The sequence below is a fragment of the Dermochelys coriacea genome, chromosome 10 (genome assembly GCF_009764565.3).
Source record: "Dermochelys coriacea isolate rDerCor1 chromosome 10, rDerCor1.pri.v4, whole genome shotgun sequence".
In the NCBI taxonomy this organism is placed as follows: Eukaryota; Metazoa; Chordata; order Testudines; family Dermochelyidae; genus Dermochelys; species Dermochelys coriacea.
This window is the reverse complement of record NC_050077.1, coordinates 61329725-61352377: the sequence shown is the minus strand read 5'-3', so window position 1 is coordinate 61352377 and position 22653 is coordinate 61329725. Positions and strand designations below refer to the sequence as shown.

General features: G+C 39.8%; 1 protein-coding gene across 2 annotated transcripts in view; it reads left to right on the top strand.

Moving 5' to 3' along the window:
- Nucleotides 1–22653, top strand: part of UNC13C (unc-13 homolog C) — a 476401-nt gene that overhangs the window by 390569 nt on the left and 63179 nt on the right. For both annotated transcript variants that reach the window (XM_043493368.1, XM_043493369.1), the window contains one exon: nucleotides 20078–20166. In XM_043493368.1, the coding sequence (XP_043349303.1) occupies nucleotides 20078–20166 (89 nt within the window). The remainder of the gene's footprint in view (nucleotides 1–20077; nucleotides 20167–22653) is intronic.

The window sequence follows — 22653 nt, the reverse complement described above, 5'->3', positions numbered from 1 at the left end:
TCTTGCATCAAAAACATTTCTGCAAATTTTTGCATCTGATAAAATCAGAGTCAATGCACAGTATGATGGTAGGCTGATGTACTGGCTAAAACTGGGGGGAGGCACGTCAAACATTTATAGAAATACTGTGGATTTATTGTTGGTATCTTTTTGATAAATGGGCAGTCAAATATAATCAGCTCAGCTGTGTAAAAGTGGAACTCTTCCGATTTCCCATGAACAAATAGGGATGGTGAATGTTCTGTTCCCACTCAAGTACATCTCTAATATTCCTCCTAAAGCAGCAACCTTTTTATAGCTATTACTGATTCTACATATTTTGTAGCTGTTACTGATTTTACATATCTCTACATATTTTAAGAGATTTTTCTCTCTGTTTAAGGAGTGGGAAATGAAGAGCTGCAATATTTTTGTCAATGCTTCATTATAAAGGGTGCTAAAAGTGTATCAGACAGATTCTTACTAGAAAACAAAAATCTACTGTGTGTTATCTGAATTATTTTTGTTTAATGTGTGTATCGTTGCTTCATTACGCAGCCATAGGTTAACTGTGCAATTCTCTGTTGACATTAAAAATTAGATGCACAGGATCCACTGTTCACTCAGAGATGTTCATTATTAAGTATCATCTGCATAGTGATGCTGCCCGGAATGTGGTAGGTGCTTTCCAAACAAGATATTAGACCCAATCCCTGCCCCAAAGAAAAATCTAAGAGAACAAGTATCTTATAAAGGAGTTAAGCATACAATCAGTTTATTTAAAAAAAACAAACCCAACTATTCCCACTAGCCCTTTACCTAATTATTGTACCAGGAGATAGATAGATAGAGCAAGATATGAAAAGGTAGTGGATGGCAATGATCTTTTTTGAGATAGTATGTGAATTCCAGAGGGAAGAGGGTAGGAAGGGGTGTCAGGTTTGAATGGAAGGGATGGAAGTGGTAACAAGGAAAGTTGCAAGAAATGAAAAGGATGGCCAAAAAAGGGAGGGCAGAAGAAAGGGGAAGGAGCCCAAGAAAAAGTGGAATAGATTTGTGTTGGTAAGAGGGGATTAAGAATTTGGAAGGGGAACAAGGAGCTGTTGAGGGCAAAAGGGTAGAGAAGTGTAAGTAGTGGCAGATAGCTACATTCTTTTCTCTTGATAATTAATGTTTGTAGACAGCAATTGCTGAAATGTTTCTAACTGGATTTTTTTAAACCTCATTCCTCTATGACTTAAGAGTTATCCTATTTTCCCTCCAAAATTGGCTCATGTCTGAAATGGGGGGGAAACTCCCTAAGAAATTATAAAAAAGAAAAGGAGTACTTGTAGCACTCTTAATCTTTCCCTGTTTGCTGTAGAGGATGTTGATCAGGTGGTTCCGCAGTTTCTTTGAGAGTGTGTGGCACAAGCTGTCAGCATAGTCTGTGTGGTATGTGTCACGGCTAACCTGGTGGCTGAACTTTGTGACTTTGTCCTCACCCATAACTATTTCACATTTGGGGACAATGTATACCTTAAATCAGCGGCACTGCGATGCATACCCACATGGCCCCACAGTATGCCAACATTTTTATGGCTGACTTAGAACAACGCTTCCTCAGCTCTCTTCCCCTAATGCCCCTACTCTACTTGCGCTACATTGATGACATCTTCATCATCTGGACCCATGGAAAAGAAGCCCTTGAGGAATTCCACCATGATTTCAACAATTGCCATCCCACCATCAACCTCAGCCTGGATCAGTCCACACAAGAGATCCACTTCCTAGACACTACGGTGCTAATAAGCGATGGTCATATAACACCACCCTATATCAGAAACCTTCTGACCGCTATTCCTACCTACATGCCTCTAGCTTTCATCCAGATCACACCACACGATCCATTGTCTACAGCCAAGCTCTACGATATAATCGCATTTGCTCCAACCCCTCAGACAGAGACAAACACCTACAAAATCTCTATCATGCATTCTTACAACTACAATACCCACCTGCTGAAGTGAAGAAACAGATTGACAGAGCCAGAAGAGTATCCAGAAGTCACCTATTACAGGACAGGCCCAACAAAGAAAATAACAGAACGCCACTCGCCATCACCTTCAGCCCCCAACTAAAACCTCTCCAATGCATCATCAAGGATCTACAACCTATCCTGAAGGACGACTCATCACTCTCACTGGGAGACAGGCCAGTCCTTGCTTACAGACAGCCCCCCAGTATTCAGTATTTCCTGAAGCAAATACTCACCAGCAACCACACAACAGAACCACTAACGCAGGAACCTATCCTTGCAACAAAGCCCGTTGACAACTCTGTCCACATATCTATTCAGGGGACACCATCATAGGGCCTAATCACATCAGCCACACTATCAGAGACTCGTTCACCTGCGAATCTACCAATGTGATATATGCCATCGTGTGTCAGCAATGCCCCTCTGCCATGTACATTGGTCAAACTGGACAGTCTCTACGTCAAAGAATAAATGGACACAAATCAGACGTCAAGAATTATAACATTCAAAAACCAGTCGGAGAACACTTCAATCTCTCCAGTCACATGATTACAGACCTGAGAGTGGCTATCCTTCAACAAAAAAACTTCAAGAAACAGACTCCAATGAGAGACTGCTGAATTGGAATTAATTTGCAAACTGGATACAATTAACTTAGGCTTGAATAGAGACTGGGAGTGGATGAGTCATTACATAAAGTAAAACTATTTCCCCATGTTATTTCTCCCCCCACCCCACCCCGCACTGTTCCTCAGACGTTCTTGTTAACTGCTGGAAATGGCCCACCTTGATTATCACCACAAAAGGTTTTCCTCCTTCCCCTACTCCTTCCTGCAGGTAATAGCTCATCTTAAGTGATCACTCTCCTTACAGTGTGTATGCTAAAACCCATTGTTTCATGTTCTCTGTTTGTGTATATAAATCTCCCCACTGTATTTTCCACCGAATGCATCCGATCAAGTGAGCTGTAGCTCACGAAAGCTTATGCTGAAATAAATTTGTTAGTCTCTAAGGTGCCACAAGTACTCCTTTTCTTTTTTGCGAATACAGACTAACATGGCTGCTACTCTGAAACCTAAGAAATTATATTATCTTTTTATCAGAAAGTTTCATGTGATTTTAAAAAAGACCAAAAACTGCATTACAGGAGTAGATGGACATGCAAGAGGTGTGTACAGCATGTGTTCCCTGTTGGTCTGTCTGTGCCAATCTGTTGTCTCTTGTACTATAAGCTATCTAGAACAGAACTGTCATTTTGTTCCATTTACACGGTGCCTAACAGAATAGGGTGCTGATCCATGACTAGGTCTCTTAAGCATTGTGGTAATACAAATAATAAATAATATATACAATAACAGTATTTTATTTCACTTACTATATTTTTAAGTGAACTTAATACTTGTAAAAGTCTTTCAGGACTGCAAAGTTCTCTATCCCCAGGACACCCACAGTACTAGCGTAAATTTCTCCATGCTGCTGCACCAATATTCCTTGACTCTGACCTGTCTCTATGGATGAGAACCACCATGGCCATTCAATCTCTGGTATCCATGATGCCCAGTAAGGATGCATATTAGTGCCAGAATGATTGGAAGCATATGAAGGGAGATTGGAAAAACCGAAATCGTTACCGTAGAAACTATACAAATCATGATAAAAATATATTCAATAATGAATGGTCTGGAGAAGGTAGATAGGAAACTTCTGTTCTCCCAGAATAACAAGAGAACAGTCAATGAAATTAAAAGGTAGCAAATCAAAACTAATAAAAGGAAATACATTTTTATATAATGCATAATTAGACGGTGCCGCTCATTGCCTCCTGATGGTGTTGTGGCCAAGAATTTAGCAAGATTCCCAAGGGGATTGGATATTTATATGGCTAAGAAGAATATCCAGAGCTATAATAGTTAATGCTAACAAAATTGCTTAAAGGATATTAAAACCTTATGTTTCAGGGCCTTAACAAGTTGCTTACAATAGTGGATTAGGAGACCTAATGTGTGGGGAAGATTATCCCACATCGATGTATTGTAAGATTCTTACATCTTCCTTTGAAATACCTGGTCCTAGCCACTCTGTGAAATAGCTGGTTCTAGCCACTGGACCTCAGGTCTGATCCGATATGGCATTTGTTCTCTAAGAACTGAGACAAACAGCATACTTCATATCAGGCACCAAATTGCCTTCAAACCTCAGTGACTTTCTGTAACTAATAACCCATTGTCAGATTCTGATCGCAGCCTAAAATCTAGAGTTACTGCAGATTTACAGTGTTGTAAGAACAATCGCAATCTAGTTCCGATTCTGACCCACTGACCTAAATCCAAAAGACTCCAAAATTCTATTACCAGTCTCCTGAGTCATCCTATACTACTCATCTTGAAAACAAATGCACTCACAAAGTACACTCGCCCACCTAACAATTTTTATTTCCTATTACACTACTTTATATAGGATTCATTCATTTTACTCATGTGTTTGAATTGCACCAGTAAGATTATTTCTCTATAGAACTCCTTTATGTTTCTGATAGCGTTACTAGTCTCAAACACCATAAAACACTGAAAATAATCTGTGTAAGTTATGAACCCCCATCTCTATTACTTGAATGTTAAGTTATATAGTAAATGAGAAATGAGGATTGACACACTGAGAAATTAATTGCTGTATCAATGCTCTCATAGCCTAGATAAATAATTGAATAGAGCAGAAAAGTCCAGTTTAAGTTACAGTGCTGCATCTAAATCTTATTTCCTTGAAACTCAGCAAGGATCTGCAAGCCCTGATTTGGGATAAAATGAGTTATCATTAATGTTATATCACAAAGGAAAATACAGACTATTAGAAAGTCACAAAACACATATCAGACACATAACATGTTCAATGGTAAACCATTAATCATCATTTGACTTAGAACTGTGGTGTTTTCATTATTAAAAGTAAATTGCTTAGGCCAAGTTTTGGCTAAGGAATTGACAGGGGGTTACTCTTTTATAGGAACATGTGTAGATTTACCTGTGATACTGCATGAATGAAATAAACATGATGACAGTCCTTAAAAATATACTTGTCTTGTATTATTTTTTATACAACTTAATGTGCAAGAGAAGATGGCTTAAAATACATTCATAGTGTTACCAAGGCGCAAAGCCATGGTGGCGGGGGAAAAAAGCTAGGGGGTGCAAATATATTTGCTTGCCCTGGGCACTAGGATGCCTAGTTATGGCACTGAGTGTTACAGTGATGTTTATTCTTTATTTTTAACATATTTAAATAAAAAGGGACAAATATCTCTTACTCAGTTTTTATTCAGTGCTTAATCAGGAAAACTCCCACTGAAGTAAATGCAAAACAAGACTAATAATGATTTGTCATTCTGTTCTGTTCTATTCGGATTCTTTCTTGTACTTATCCTGTAGTACATTGAGTGAAGTGACTAACATCTGCCATGTATTGTTTACTATCTATACAACTTACATCCCTCATTGCTAAGAAGTTTGGACACTGATCTGAACTTCCACAAACTCCAGGGGGATTCAGATTCAGTTTCCCACTTCCCAGTTTAATGTGTGAAACACATTAAACACATATAAGATGTGAGTCTTAAGATGGAGGGATGTACTCTATGTCAGTATTTCTCATATTTTTGGGTTGGCATTGCCTCAGCTGAAGTAAAAAAAAAAAGGTGCAACTATAAACGTAAGAGTAAAAATAACCCTATATAATATATTTGTGTCTGTGTTTCCAGTGGATGACAGAGAGTACTTGACCTTGAAGGATAAGGGTACGCGGGCAGTGAGATTTTCTTTGCTTGATATTGTAATAAAATGTCCAATGCCTAGCAAACCCCAGTCCCTGATTTGTTTGTAACCCCTCCAGAGGTCATAACCTACCAGTTCAGAAACATCGCTCTGTATTCCAGAATTCACCCCTTTGTCACCTCAAACCCCATGCACCACTAAGTCCCACTTAATATCCATTTTGAGGATGTAAGTGGGACCTGAACATGCAAAGAAAACCATGCAGATAGACACCTGCCCACATGATTGGCTCTCCTTGCAAAGCTGGGGCCTAAGAATGTGCATAGGTGCATTTCACCCAAAGAGAGAAAAGAAATTGATAAGAATAGAAAAATTATACTGTACTCCTCTCTGTTTATGTGTGTTACTCATTTGGATGAAGCATGAAGGGGACTAGTTTGGCTATTGTTGGGTGATACTGGCATGGAGCATGTGTTCCTTCCTCAGTATAAAGATGGATAGACCTGTTAAATATAGTGAATGGTGAGAGCTGTAATCTCTGAAATAAACGAATTTAGATTTGCTGTACCCCAAACTGCTTCTGTCAGTGATATTAACAAAAAGAAACACTATTGTTCACGTTACTAGTATGATTTTCTGCAGTTGGAGCCGCACTAAAGAAAAACACAGAAAGGAATATAATAAACAAAAAGAAAATGCCTAATGAAACTATAGCACTGAAAGTTCTGTGGACACAAAGGCTTTTCTCACATTGGCAAGTGCAAAATAGAGTGAGGCATTCAGTAATGCTCCAATTAACCTGCTAAGTGCAGAAACTAGAATACATAGGGCATTTAAAGGAATGTTTACTACTGTAGAGTCGTAAATAGATTCGACAGCTGAGGAGGAGAAAATTAAAAATTTCTATAAGCTAGAGAACTAAAGTTCTTTAACACATTAAAAATTCTATTTTGGAAGTTTGTGGAAGAGATGTCTATTTATATAAACCTCTTATACTCAGTCAGGCCAACATTTAGGAGATTTACCTTTGGGGTATATTTTCAGTTCATTGTGTGTGAAATCCAGCCCATGCCAAGGCCCACAAAGTGCCCTCAGCACCAAGTGGATAGCCTATAAGTAAGTGGCATATATGCTAACCCTCTGCACAGGGGCGAATTTCAACCTGCATCCAATGAAGTGAGCTGTAGCTCACGAAAGCTTATGCTCTAATAAATTTGTTAGTCTCTAAGGTGCCACAAGTACTCCTTTTCTTTTTGCGAATACAGACTAATACGGCTGCTACTCTGAAACCTGTCAACCTGCATACACTGTAATTGGAGGCGTGATTGCTAGCTTGACTCTAACTAGCATAGCTAAAAATTGGAGTGATGATGTGGCACAGACCCTCTTGTGGGCTATGGATGTGAGTGTGTACCCTGGGTTCCAGGTGGGCTTGCACAGCCCATGTGGAAGCCTTCCCTGCTGCATCTTTACTGCTATTTTCAGCCATGCTAGCTAAAGCTAGCATGGGTGTGCCAAAACTAGCTGCAGTCACACCTCCAATTGCAGGATAGACATATCCACAGGAGATTTCAGCTGCACAAATTGAGTCATGTTACTCACACTTCATTTGGAGCTTTTAAAATGGTATCCCTAGAGGAGATGGATGCACTGAAATAAATCCAGAATTGTACATTGAAATGGGATATGTTTTTATGGTGCCAACATTCAGACAGCCCAAATTCAATTTACTAAACTCAATCCTGGAGCTTTAAAATGACCACTGCCTTGTGGGGTGAATTCCATTAAAGTTCACTGACTTCTTGTTTGTTTGTTTTTTAAAAATCTTCCTTCCAGGACAAGTGGAATTAAAGACTCTAGAACTAAATGTTTCTCTTTATACTTCTATGATATACTTTTCCCTGCCTGTGACAAATTAATCATGTTCCACATGCACTGCACCCACTAAAGTAAATAAGAGTTATGCTTACAAGAGAGGGCATGCAGGATTGGGCCCATATTATAATCAAAGTGGAACACTAAGCTTTTTGAAGTTGTTGTTTCATGCAAGAATTTTAATACGTTGACTGATGATGTTGTGTCTCTATGGGCTTAGACTAGCTGGTCCACTAGTTACCAGAGAAAGAAAATGGCTTTACCAAGGTAACTCTCAGAACCTAATAGTGTTCCTAATTCCTGCTCTAAATACTCATGTGCGTGCAAAATAAGGGGAACAAGTACGTTTGATAGGTGATCAAAATAGGTTTTTCTTCCATCATTGCTTTTAAATCAAGTAATCTTTTAGAAAAGTAAAATATTTTATCTGAGAGAGCTGATTCAAATAATGGTGCCTAGCTCAGGGGCCTAACAATTTATTTTATAAGTCAATTGTATGTGCGTTAGAGAAGCAAGATGTGTTTGTTGCTCACTCTGAATGCAATAAACTGCCAAACAGCCTCAGCTCAGCTCAGCTGTACTCAGTGTTATCAAATATAGCTTGGAAAAAAACCTGCCCATTTATGAAGCAGTTTGTTATCCTACTGCCCCTGTAATGGTGTTCAGGTACGTCTTTCTGTACTGAAGGAGAGAGTCTGGATTTGGGAATGGAGAATGCAGAGGATTTATGTTTGCATTTACTACCCAAATGTTCAGTTTATGCAGAACAAGAAATAGAGTCAGGCTAATATTAAATAGCTAGTTGAATCCACTGGATATACAAAGTGTGGGTTCAGCAGTGGCCTCATGGAACTTCTCTTAGTTTAGTTCATATGTAAACTGCAATTATATGAAAAAGGGAGCCAAATTATTAGGATGTGTCTTCCATCCATGGGTAATTTCATAAACATGTTTCTGTACCAGTCATGGTAGAAGTTGTGGTAGCCCATGTAGCATGGTGATGAAAATGGCAATGCCCTATCTATGCTATGCCCTTCACTGCTGCTACCACTGATGTGGCTCCACCAGTGCAGAAAAGCATGTACAGATTTTCCCAGGTAAGGTTCTCAGCCCAGTAACAATCAAAATAAATAAGCAGGTGGGCAGAGGAGAAATGGCTGAAGAAGTGCTCCATGTTCAACATGCTGGCCTCTGCCCAAAAAAGCAAGCACCAAAGCATCCATAAAAAGAAAAGGAGTACTTCTGGCACCTTAGAGACTAACAAATTTATTAGAGCATAAGCTTTCGTGAGCTACAGCTCACTTCATCGGATGCATTTGGTGGAAAAAACAGAGGAGAGATTTATATACACACACACAGAGAACATGAAACAATGGGTTTATCATACACACTGTAAGGAGAGTGATCACTTAAGATAAGCCATCACCAACAGCGGGGGGGGGAAGGAGGAAAACCTTTCATGGTGACAAGCAGGTAGGCTAATTCCAGCAGTTAACAAGAATATCAGAGGAACAGTGGGGGGTGGGGTGGGAGGGAGAAATACCATGGGGAAATAGTTTTACTTTGTGTAATGACTCATCCATTCCCAGTCTCTATTCAAGCCTAAGTTAATTGTATCCAGTTTGCAAATTAATTCCAATTCAGCAGTCTCTCGTTGGAGTCTGTTTTTGAAGCTTTTTTGTTGAAGTATAGCCACTCTTAGGTCTGTGATCGAGTGACCAGAGAGATTGAAGTGTTCTCCAACTGGTTTTTGAATGTTATAATTCTTGACGTCTGATTTGTGTCCATTCATTCTTTTACGTAGAGACTGTCCAGTTTGGCCAATGTACATGTCAGAGGGGCATTGCTGGCACATGATGGCATATATCACATTGGTAGATGCGCAGGTGAACGAGCCTCTGATAGTGTGGCTGATGTGATTAGGCCCTATGATGGTATCCCCTGAATAGATATGTGGACAGAGTTGTCAACGGGCTTTGTTGCAAGGATAAGTTCCTGGGTTAGTGGTTCTGTTGTGTGGTGTGTGGTTGCTGGTGAGTATTTGCTTCAGATTGGGGGGCTGTCTGGAAGCAAGGACTGGTCTGTCTCCCAAGATCTGAGAGAGCGATGGCTCGTCCTTCAGGATAGGTTGTAGATCCTTGATGATGCGTTGGAGAGGTTTTAGTTGGGGGCTGAAGGTGATGGCTAGTGGCGTTCTGTTGTTTTCTTTGTTGGGCCTGTCCTGTAGTAGGTGACTTCTGGGTACTCTTCTGGCTCTGTCAATCTGTTTCTTCACTTCAGCAGGTGGGTATTGTAGTTGTAGGAATGCATGATAGAGATCTTGTAGGTGTTTGTCTCTGTCTGAGGGGTTGGAGCAAATGCGGTTATATCGTAGCGCTTGGCTGTAGACAATGGATCGAGTGGTATGATCTGGATGAAAGCTAGAGGCATGTAGGTAGGAATAGCGGTCAGTAGGTTTCCGATATAGGGTGGTGTTTATGTGACCATCGCTTATTAGCACCGTAGTGTCCAGGAAGTGGATCTCTTGTGTGGACTGGTCCAGGCTGAGGTTGATGGTGGGATGGAAATTGTTGAAATCCTGGTGGAATTCCTCAAGAGCTTCTTTTCCATGGGTCCAGATGATGAAGATGTCATCAATGTAGCGCAAGTAGAGTAGGGGCATTAAGGGATGAGAGCTGAGGAAGCGTTGTTCTAAGTCAGCCATAAAAATGTTGGCATACTGTGGGGCCATGCGGGTACCCATCGCAATGCCGCTGATATGAAGGTATACATTGTCACCAAATGTGAAAACAAAAAACAAAAACAAAAAAGCTTCAAAAACAGACTCCAACGAGAGACTGCTGAATTGGAATTAATTTGCAAACTGGATACAATTAACTTAGGCTTGAATAGAGACTGGGAATGGATGAGTCATTACACAAAGTAAAACTATTTCCCCATGGTATTTCTCCCTCCCACCCCACCCCCCACTGTTCCTCTGATATTCTTGTTAACTGCTGGAATTAGCCTACCTGCTTGTCACCATGAAAGGTTTTCCTCCTTCCCCCCCCCCCGCTGTTGGTGATGGCTTATCTTAAGTGATCACTCTCCTTACAGTGTGTATGATAAACCCATTGTTTCATGTTCTCTGTGTGTGTGTATATAAATCTCTCCTCTGTTTTTTCCACCAAATGCATCCGATGAAGTGAGCTGTAGCTCACGAAAACTTATGCTCTAATAAATTTGTTAGTCTCTAAGGTGCCACAAGTACTCCTTTTCTTTTTGCGAATACAGACTAATACGGCTGCTACTCTGAAACCAAAGAATCCATGCATTCCTCCCCATGAAGGTGCAAGCACCATGGGTCCTTCTGGCTCCATTCATATATACTGGAAACCACACTAGTTCCACTGCCAAGGGACCATCTGCTAAGACTGCAGGAAGAGAGTGCAGTTAAAATAAGTCTTCTGAGTCACTGGGTGCTGATATGGGCTGTGGAATGGAATATGTAGATGTGCATTTTTAGCTCACTGGTTTGATTTAGTATTTTCAAGACTGGCCAGAATTTACCCACAGTTCTTTCAGAGAAGGGGAGAGTAACTTCCTCTCAAGCTATTTAATCATCGTCTTCACTGCTGCCTTATTCAGGCTCATCTTCTGAGGCATAACTTAGACAGGCAGATGTACTGCATGTACTGGGAATGTTTCCAAATTCACCTTTTCAAAAGTGACACGTTTATTATCTGCTCAAAGCAGGGTCTTTTGGTCTGTAAGAAAGCACTGAGATACATTCTCAGTACATATGGGCAAGGCGGAACAGGAACAGCAATTTGGGCAGAAACAGCCACAACTGAGTTTACATTTGCCAGCACAGTAAATGGTTTTCACTTTCAGTATAGCAGGATTCTTTCATTGTTGAGTTTGCCTGGTTAGATCTGCCCCAAGAGAACTGTTTACCTAAAAAATATGTTCTGTTCTAAAAAAATAATATGTTTTGAAGAGAGTTATAACAATCTAGCACATATCTTTTTTTCACACTCCTGAGTGATGTACGTAGATCATACTAAGGTTTGGGTGTTGTCTTAGTATGGGCTCCATAATAGGGAGTAAAATTAATTCTGGCCCAGACTATGAACAGAAGGAACTGAGATTCAATTGATCTCTCCTGGAGGAGAGAGGGAAGGTGCATGACTCCAAGGAATCATTCTCTTCTCTGTGGGACCCCACAGAATTCCCTCCATTAAAGCTGTTTTAGGGGCAGGGCTAATAAGGAAGGGATGGAACAGACCAGCCATCATCCACAGCACCCACCCCTGCAGAGTCCATATTACCTAAACAGGCATTAACTCATGCAGATGGCCCTCTGGATGGGGTTAGTACAGATGTACCAGCTCCTCCTTTACCCCTCCCTGATTCTAAAGTTATCAGGTCTTGCTACAGATCCTGTTTGGCCTCCCAGTAACCAGTCAGTGCCCCTTAAAGACCTTCTCACCTGATAGAAATGATTCTCTGAAAACTAAGTGATGGGAAACCCACAGCTTTTCCTAATCCTGTATCCCTTTTTCATGAGTTTCTTGCAGGAATGGTAGATGTGGCCCTCTAACTTTTATGGTTCTCCCTTGGAATGCTTGATATTTTTGAAGTGGAGCTACATCCAAGTATAGTGGGAAATAGGCCAAGGAGACAGAATATACACAGACACACCCAGTAAGAGGGGAAATGAAACAACTATGGTGGTGATGCACGAAGTGCATGCTTACATGGATGCTGTCTCCTGAGATGACAACATTTAGGAACTGTGCTCTTAGCAGTTTCCATTAATGGGGCCTTTGGGCAGTACTGCACTACAAATAATAACATTAATGTACATCTCCATTGTAGATTATTAGTTGCGCATTCTTCAAGTACTGTAATTTGCTACTGGAGTGTTTTCCTTGGGGATAAAGATTATTTAAACAGTAATGCTGTTAAACATTCAAAGCTAGATTGTGAAAAGCAACTAATCATTACTATCCATAGCTATATGTTAGGAAAAGTTAGGTTGATTTATTTCCATGCACAGAGTTATTAGATAAATGGTCACCAGTCCATTTCAGATCTTGTAAATGGCCAAGTCATTCTCATGTCTAAAAACATGCTAAACATGCCATTAAGACTGAACATTATTAGATTATTATTCTTCATGACTGTAGAACTAATGAAATGGTGCCATTGCAAGAGCCAATAGAAAGAAAGGTGAGCAATTGAGAGGGGAGAGGATTTTTAGTATCTGTTTAAAATGTTTTTCATAAGACCTACTCAGCCTAAAAGACTAATTAACATTTTGGATAAAGGAAGGGTTTATTAGAGAGTCCACATGCTCAGCCCATCAATTAAAGGTATTAAGCTTATAGACATCACTGAATTCTGAATCCCTAGACATTCCAAGAACAAACTCTACTGGCCAGTTTGCCTTATTGAACTAGTACATACAAAGAAACAAAGCAATAAAGCCTGTCAGTGGTTTCCTAGCAAGGTGAAAATCGTTTCCCATTGAACTCATGGAAGGCACAACAAGACAGATACAATTTTCAGCAGAAAACAAAACCTTATATTGGTTAAAGCAAAACTAATGTTATACAAAATTGAAAGTTGTTAATCTCTTCAAGTCTACATCATGAAAGGATGTTCAACCTTGACAGTTTGCTTGTCTAACGGTGCAATGAAAACCCTATAATAAAACAACAATCTCCACGTTCAAAGCAGGACTGTTGGGAATGAATGACAGGGCAGGGAGCTCCATAAACAAAGAAAAATAGGCACTCAGCCACTAGCCATTAACATAAAATTGTCAGAACAATATACATATCTGTATTGCAGAAATACAAATTAGCCTACCGAGAAGGTAATTGAAAAATAAAAGATGCTCCCTAATCAAAATGAGATTAATCTGTCACAGTGGGAAAAAAGGGGTAGGAGAATGGGAACTGAAGCACAAATTTTTTATGAATACAATAGGCAGATGTAAGAAACCACAGATGAAGGATAGTTTGTTTTAGCACCTTGTCATGTTATCCAGGGTACAATCTGGGCTATTAGATAGCTATGTCCTTTCAGTTCTCTAACCTGTGGTGCCTTTTACACTGCTTCACTGTGAGAGCAGCCACTCCTGGTCTGTTCACCCACAGCGTTCAGAATGTCAGTTACCCCCAGATATACCGCAAGAGTACTTCAGCCAGCCAGCCTACCACCCTTGCCTTATACTGCAAAGCAACACCAGCACAATCACAGTCCCAGACTTTCCCTCAGAAGTTTGTGTCTTGTACTGCACAAACCTTGTTATCTCAAATGAAGTTCCCCAAACACTTCAATTCAAAAACACTGGCTTAGATAAAACAAGTTTATTAACTACAGAAAGCTAGATTTTAAGTGATTATAAGTAATGAGGCATAAAGGTCAAAATTGGTTACAAAGAAATAAAAGGTAAAATGCAAGCTAATGCCTAACTTAACAAGCTCAGTGTATTTAAAGCAAAAAGCTTTCTCCCACCACACACAGACGTCTGGCTGGATTTCTTTCAGTCAGGACCAGTTCAATGATGTTTCTTTTGTCTGCATCCTGCAGTTTCCTGTGCAAACTCTAGCAAATTTACAATTAACAATGTTATCTCCTTACTAGCACATGTTGGTTCAGGTTAAATTTCAGATGGGAATAGCTAACCCATTATGTAGAAAGTAGCCATGCAGAATTCACAGGCTCTTTGACACATTTCCAAGCTTTGGACATTTTAAAATTTTGTATCAGTTTTAGGCAGATAGTATCTTGAAATCAAATAAAGATGTACAAATATTTCTTGAATTTTTTAGTTGTTCTGCAGATTTATTCTGCCTATATTTAACATTCAGAAATAGTCCAACCACTAATGATATATTTAATAATCTTGAATTAATGTGCCAACTAATTTTAAGTAACTGTGTTCTGTTTTGGGTAAAAAATAACTATTATTTAAGGAGTTAACGAGGCAGAAATATTTATCAAGATGGGAATATTATGCAAATTAAGAATTGGTAGAAAAAAAGTATTTGAAGTTAACCTGTTAACAACCATTCCCATGGCTGATACAAAATGTGTATGGTAATGAGGCCACAACACTTAACGAGTAATCAGATTACAGATTTCTTTCAGGATCCAGCCCACACACTGCATAGGACTGTGAATGGAACCAAGCAGTTGGGGAATGAATGGGTCATGCACTCATGTTCCATTTTTTAAATGGCTTTGAAAAGTTAAGGCCCGCTGGTCATTTTGTTTCTCTCTCTGACAGTCTGTTCTACCAATAATTTACTCTTTTCCTTAAAAGGGGGATAATCATTAGACTTCATTTCCATCTCCACGAAACTGTCAGAAGCACATCAGACCACAGTTCACACTTCATCACCTGATAAAGAATAAAAACCTACACCAGATACTTGATATTTGGATATCCACCACTCCTTATCCAATATCCTCTGAATGTGGTGGATGATCTATATCAAAAGGTGTTTGATCCACCCGGTTTTGCTGTTATAATCCTGTCTGCATTCAAACTTGTAAATTTCAGAACTGCCCAGGATTCAGTCACTCACTTCCCTCGCTTTAGTGTTTAGTTCTCATCATTTTCTTACACTCAGCTTGTTGAACTCAAGGGAGGATGACATCAGGGTAAACAAAGTTACTCCAGAGATGACTTTGACCCTTGAAATCAATCATTTGATGGCAGCTGAAGCCTATGCAACTCTGAAAATGTAAAAAAGAAAAGGAGTACTTGTGGCACCAAATTTATTTGAGCATAAGCTTTCGTGAGCTACAGCTCACTTCATTTGATGCGAATACAGACTAACATGGCTGCTACTCTGAAATCTGAAAGTGTAGTAGTCAATCTTCTTAAAATGTTAGTACAAGTAAGAAAAACTTGCATGGGTTTTATAAAACTCTTCTATCTGTCTGTATTCTTATCCCGCACCGCTCCCTATAGTATCTTAGCACCTATGCCTGGACATTTATGGGGTCATCCGCAAAACAGTGTGTATGGGTAAAGAAGTTGCCTGATTGGTTACTGGTCTGTTAGGAGACAGTGTGTCTTAGGGTATAGAACACTGGACTAGGACTAAGGAGACTTGTGTTCTATTCCTGGTTCTACCACTCCACTACTGTTACCTTAGCTAAGTCGCTTCATCTCTCCATGCCTCGGTTTCAGTTTCTGTAGAATGAGACACAGGCTTTGTGAAGTGCTCTGACACTGACTGATGAAAAGTGCTCTGTGTGAACCAGGTATTATTATTACATTGCATAGAATGTCCTATAATGCCAAACCAGCACAAGCTTTGCGGTTTGTCCATGCCATGAATTCAGAACACTCTGGCTTTGCTAGAGTACATTCTCTACATAAAAACTTCCCTAAAAAACAGCAAATGTTATATACCACACAACAGTACAACTTGTTGAAATTACTGGAAAAATAATAGACCTTTTATAAGTACAAAACTCTCATGTAAGATTGTTGTGATTTTATATTGTCAGTATTGTGCCACTGTCTCAAAATGTAGTCACATTGTGGACTTGAGTGTTTTAGAACAGTTAAGGAAATGAGAGCAATGCACTGTAATTGCTTCTCATTTCCACTGAACATTGCTATTTAAGTTACTTTGGCTTTTTAGTGATGCTTTGCATGTTAACAAACAAATGGATTGACATATCCATAAAAGATAAATGACCTGATGCGCTGATATACCTTGGGCTGCTGTTCACCATTCCCCCAGTACAAAACTTCCTGAAAGCCATCTTAGCCAGCCACAGGATCAGCCCTGTGCATAGGAGGACCCTTTGAAAGTGTAGAGCCATAGGGTATTGTCTACACAGCAAATAAAAATCCATGGTTGGGCCAGGCCAGCTAACTTGGGCTCACTGGGCTCAGTTTGTGGGGCTGTTTCACTGCTGTGTAGACTGCTGGGCTCTGACTGGAGCCCAAACTCTGGAACCCTCCTATCCCACAGGGTCCTAAAGTCCAGGCTCCAGCCCAAGTCCGGAAGCATAAACAGCAATGAAACAGCCCAAGGCCTGCAAGCCCAAGTCAGCTGGCACAGGCCAGCCGTGGGTTTTTCTTTGCTGTGTAGACAAATCCAAAGAGGCTGCTCAGCCACAGCCACATCCACAACAATCCCATGAACACAACACTAGGCATGGTTGGGGTAAATGCAGCATGGCTGGGTCATTTTGCATCCCACCTGTCTGAGGGGCCACTCTAATTTATGTTGGGGACCTGACTGGCATTCAAAGAGCCCGAGATAAAGTGAGTGAAAAATGCACATCTTAGCTACATCCTAGATTATTGTTTTGTCCCATGAAATATTCACTGTTATTAAACCAAAATAACTTGATGGTACCTCTAATCCTATAATCCTGAACTCATTGAAATGCCTATATATATATAACATGTATCCAATCAAGGAGCGTAACTCTTCATATTCCACTCCTTTGAATGGCATTGCACTGATAAGCATGGCCTGTGAGTATGCAGAAAGCTGGATTTTCTATCCATGACCTCCAGTTTTGCAAAGTTTTTGCACAAACTTTTTCTTGCACTTTGAAAGCACAAACATCTGCTAAGAATTTTAAAACTTGCACACACTCTTTAAATAGTCTAAGATCGGTACAGAGTCAAAAGTTAGCAGTTGCACCAGCAAAACTATTTTGGCCAACCAGTGTCCTATTCCAGATAAATTTAGTAAGTGCATTACATTTATTGGTCTGTAATTACTGGTTATCATAACAACCGCTCATTCAAAGTAATTGCATTAGGCTTTGTGATTTTAGTTGCAAAGAGACGGATAAGCTGGTTTTCTAACTTTTTTGTTTGCATGCCAGGGTTCTGGCAAGGGGTTTTCAAAACCCTGCCTACCTAGTATATCCTGTTCCATATAAAATATACCACATTCAATGTGCATGCTCATATGTACAATTTAATATTTGCTATATGTCACAGGTGTCAGCAAGCTTGGGCATGCGGCCCGTCAGGGTAATCCGCTGGCAGACGGAGAGATATTTTGTTTACGTTGACCATCCACAGGCACCCCCTCTTCACCCCCTGCAGCTCCCAGTGACCGCAGTTCTCTGTTCCCGGCCAATGGGAGCTGCGGGAAGCAGCACAGGCTGAAGTGATGTGCTGGCCACTGCTTCCTGCAAGCTCCCATTGGCTGGGTGAATATTCAAGTTGCAAGTCCTTAAAATCTTTTTTCCGTGGTTATAGATCCGTCACTCAAATGTTCGCAAAAAGTGAAAACAAAGGTAATGCAATGCCTTAATCAAGTTCATTTCTATATATTGAGCAACGAGTCACAGAAAATTCTCATTGCTTTACTCAGCCAACTCTAATATTGATTCCCAGTATGAATTATTCAATAAGATTAGTTTGTTTTTACCAGCCATACTTACTAAGGAAAAAGATCATTAAGGAAGAAGTTTGCACTGTCAGTGAAACCGTGTTTTACTGTAGGAAAAACATCATCCACAGGAAGAGTAGAGGTAAAAGACCTCTCTGAACAGTCCAGTGGTAAATATCAGAGCAACATTAATGAGTTTCTCAGATTATAAAAGTTTGAGATTCGTTCAAGCCACAAGATTTGAGTCCAAACTTCCTCATCTAGACTTTTGGTTCAGCCTATTACAGAGGGAAGACCAACTGCAAAGTTTGGATCTGAGTCCACTTGAACTTCACCAAACTTCAGAGATGTTTGCTTCTAGGGTTTTGGTTTGAACTCACAAACTTCTTTGTTGTTTACATTCCCTTGGCTGTATTATCAAATTGATAATGTGTATGTATTTCTTAACTTTAAGCACATTAGTCCCCCGGAGACCCTACTCAATGGGACTACTGGTGTTCATAGTTAAGTGCAGGCTTTGCGGGACTGTAGCCTATATAGTAACCCCACTCTTTCACTATTTCAGATTTTTGTTAATATTTTTTTATCTCTGATTTTGTGTGCTTGTAAAAAATAAATATAGAGATAACATGATTGACTGGCTTTGAGCACCCGTTCGCTATAAGAAGAGGATGAGTAGTCTTTTGGTTAACACAGTTCTAGGAGTCAGCAAATCTGGGTTGTTGTCTGTGCTCTGTCATTGCTGTCCTGTGTGCTCTTGGTTAAGTCACCTAACTGCACTGTACCATAGGTTCCCCACCTCTAAAATACAGATAATAATGCTTACCTATTTTACAAAGGTGTTCTGAAGCACTCAGGAACTAGACTAATGAACCCATTCATAAATAAAACAAAAAATAAATACAAATACAGACAAGCATGAATATGTATTTCCTCCAAATGCAAAATTGCCTATGAAATCATTGGGACTTCTGCATATGGAATTACTGCAGGATTGGGTGCAATATGTGACAATTATCACTAAAGTCTATTCAATCACATTCTAATGTAGATTAACCAAAGAAGAGGAAGTCAGTTATTAATACATATTAAAATGAACTATGCTGACATTTTTGAATCAGTCCTATCCTGTGATCGGCACAAACTATTTTTCTTCTAAATTCCAATATTCGAGGAGACAAAAATCTAGGTGTTCTTTTCTTTAATTTCAGAGTATTATTTAAAATGATTTCTTATAGAGATTTGAAAAAGAATGCATTACAGGTAAAATGTCTGTGCATGGATCCCTAGCCCTATACCTGGAAAGAGATGTAAATGTACAATTAATTCTCTCTCCTGCTCCCTCACTTCCCCCTAAGGTGAGAAAGAACCTGTATTAAAGCAGCACTTTTTCCTGATTCCTCCACGGAGTTTTATTGCTCTATGCTTGAGAGAAAGCTATTTTCAGCCAATGTGTGTCTTATTGGCTTTAAGGAATAAAATAAAGGCATAAAGGTTAATAGATTTCCCCTCCTCTTGTCCTATAGTAGAAGCAGCATGGGTGGTCCTCAAGCCATCATCCTCATTGCCAGATGTTCTACTCCAAGCTGCATTAGTGGAAACACTGTGGAAACACCTTCAATGTAAATTTTAAAAATGCCACCTACAAAAGAATATTATGTACAAAAAATATAAAACCAATTAGTTATTAAAACAAGCACCGTCGACCTTTTCATACTTGATCCTCTTGTTATCACTAGCATATACCACCTTTGCTGAGGGGATTTCTGAAATTCTAATAATCTTGTTAACTGTTCTATACCATTCATGATATTCTTTTATTTTCTTGTAAGGTAATTCTTTCTTATTTCATTTGAACAATTTATTCTGCACTGTTAGTGCTACAATAATTGAACATTAAGGCTAACTGAACATTTCCTATTCTAATTGGTGTTTCCATATTTGTTTTCTAGTAGTGTAGTACAATGAATGTATGGAATGCCTAAACCATTAATTGTAACAGAGAAATAGACTGCATGTGAGAAGAATGCAGAAGAATAACATTACTCATAATCTCTTTCCAGCTGGATCCTGACGCTAGTGCTGTTCTCAAAGAACTTCAGGTGAAACTCAGTAGCGTACTGGATGAGCTCAGCATCGCCTATGGCACAAGGTAATAAATGTACTTAAAGAATTTGTGCTACAGTGATGGCAACCATTAAAAAGACTCCACTGTGCCTCAAACCAGGTAGATGTGCATAGCCAAAAAGCCAACCCATTAACTAGATTGGGTGATTGATTGTCTTTTTACATACAACTTGCTCCAATGTAGCAAGATCCACTGCATGTATATGTGTGTGTCTCTGTCTGTCTGGGAAAATACAGCAGTATTCTCACCTCCAAACGACACTAAAACTAGTGTGTGGGCATGAATGGATAATAGGGACACAACTGGAAACTTTACTTTCTGCATCTGGAAGATAAAAACGGTTTGATTTGTGCTTAACTAATACAATGTTCAACCTCTCTTTTACTGTGTGTGTGTTTTGATTCCCTGAAACTGACCGCTTTGTCCAGTGGCCTGCCCCAATCAGGTAGCCTATCTGAATTTACCTTTCTTCAAATGGTCACTGTAAAGCTCTCTTGAGTCATTTGCTCTGCCAGTGTCTGGTCTGAGGGAATCAGCTAGTGAGTTTTACTCTTTAATCAGTGTGCTTGCGGCTGACCAGAATGAGGCTTGCATTATACCAGCAACATAGCTGAGTCTTGTTATTGGAAGCAAAAACAATAGGACTGTTTTTGCTTTTGCTCGGAAAGGAATCTAAGAAGTGTGATTGTTCAGGAATCTGAAATGGTGGGAGGTAGGTGAAAGTTTTAGTTGCTCAGTAACAGTTAATGTCATAGACATACAATCGGTGTAGACCATTATCCTTTTCAGTGTGTGGCTTCATTAACTATGGAAAAGGATGCTGCACTTGGTTTTAATAAATATAACTGAGAAAGAATCATGGCTGCCTAATAGGCTGAGACAACCCAAATAATAGGGAAAATTAAGTGACTTAGTAAGAAGGGGAAATGTCAGCTAAGAATTAAATGGTGGATAATACCTGTACTAGCTCCCTGTGGTCTCTTCTCTCCCTGTCTTAAAAGGTCACCCTTAACTAGATGAAGCCCCGTGTTTGACTTTTCCTAAAATTGATATAATCTTCTGGGTGAAATAGTTTTTTAATTTAAAGAAAATATAGATTCATAGATACTAAGGTCAGAAGGGACCATTCTGATCATCTAGTCCGACCTCCTGCACAGCGCAGGCCACAGAATCTCACCCACCCACTCCTATGAAAAACCTCACCCACGTCTGAGCTATTGAAGTCCTTAAATCATGGTTTAAAGAGTTCAAGGAGCAGAGAAGCCTCCCTCAAGTCAACCATGCCCCATGCTACAGAGGAAGGCGAAAAACCTCCAGGGCCTCTCCAATCTGCCCTGGAGGAAAATTCCTTCCCGACCCCAAATATGGCGATCAGCTGAACCCTGAGCATATGGGCAAGATTCACCAGCCAGATGCTACAGAAAATTCTTTCCTGAGTAACTCAGATCCCATCCATCTAATATCCCATCTCAGGGGATTTGGCCTATTTACCCTGAATATTTAAAGATCAATTACTTACCAAAATCCCATTATCCCATCATACCATCTCCTCCATAAACTTATCAAGTAGAATCTTAAAACCAGATAGATCTTTTGCCCCCACTGCTTCCCTTGGAAGGCTATTCCAAAACTTCACTCCTCTGATGGTTAAAAACCTTCGTCTGATTTCAAGTCTAAACTTCCGGTGGCCAGTTTATACCCATTTGTTCTTGTGTCCACATTGGTGCTGAGCAGAAATAATTCCTCTCCCTCTCCTGTATTTATCCCTCTGATATATTTATAGAGAGCAATCATATCTCCCCTCAACCTTCTTTTAGTTAGGCTAAACAAGCCAAGCTCCTTGAGTCTCCTTTCATAAGACAAGTTTCCATTCCTCGGATCATCCTAGTAGCCCTTCTCTGTACCTGCTCCAGTTTGAATTCATCCTTTTTAAACATGGGAGACCAGAACTGCACACAGTATTCTAGGTGAGGTCTCACCAGTGCCTTGTATAACGGTACTAAAACCTCCTTATCCCTACTGGAAATGCCTCTCCTGATGCATCCCAAAACCGCATTAGCTTTTTTCACAGCCATATCACATTGGCAGCTCATAGTCATCCTATGAGCAACCAATACCCCAAGGTCCTTCTCCTCTTCCGTTACTTCTAATTGATGAATCCCCAGCTTATAACTAAAATTCTTGTTATTAATCCCTAAATGCATAACCTTACACTTCTCACTATTAAATTTCATCCTATTACTATTACTCCAGTTTACAAGGTCATCCAGATCCTCCTGTATAATATCCCGATCCTTCTCCGAATTGGCAATACCTCCCAGCTTTGTATCATCTGCAAACTTTATTAGCACACTCTCACTTTTTGTGCCAATGTCAGTAATAAAAAGATTAAATAAGATTGGTCCCAAAACCGATCCCTGAGGAACTCCACTGCTAACCTCCCTCCTACCTGACAGTTCGCCTTTCAGTAGGACCCGTTGCAGTCTCCCCTTTAACCAATTCCTTATCCAC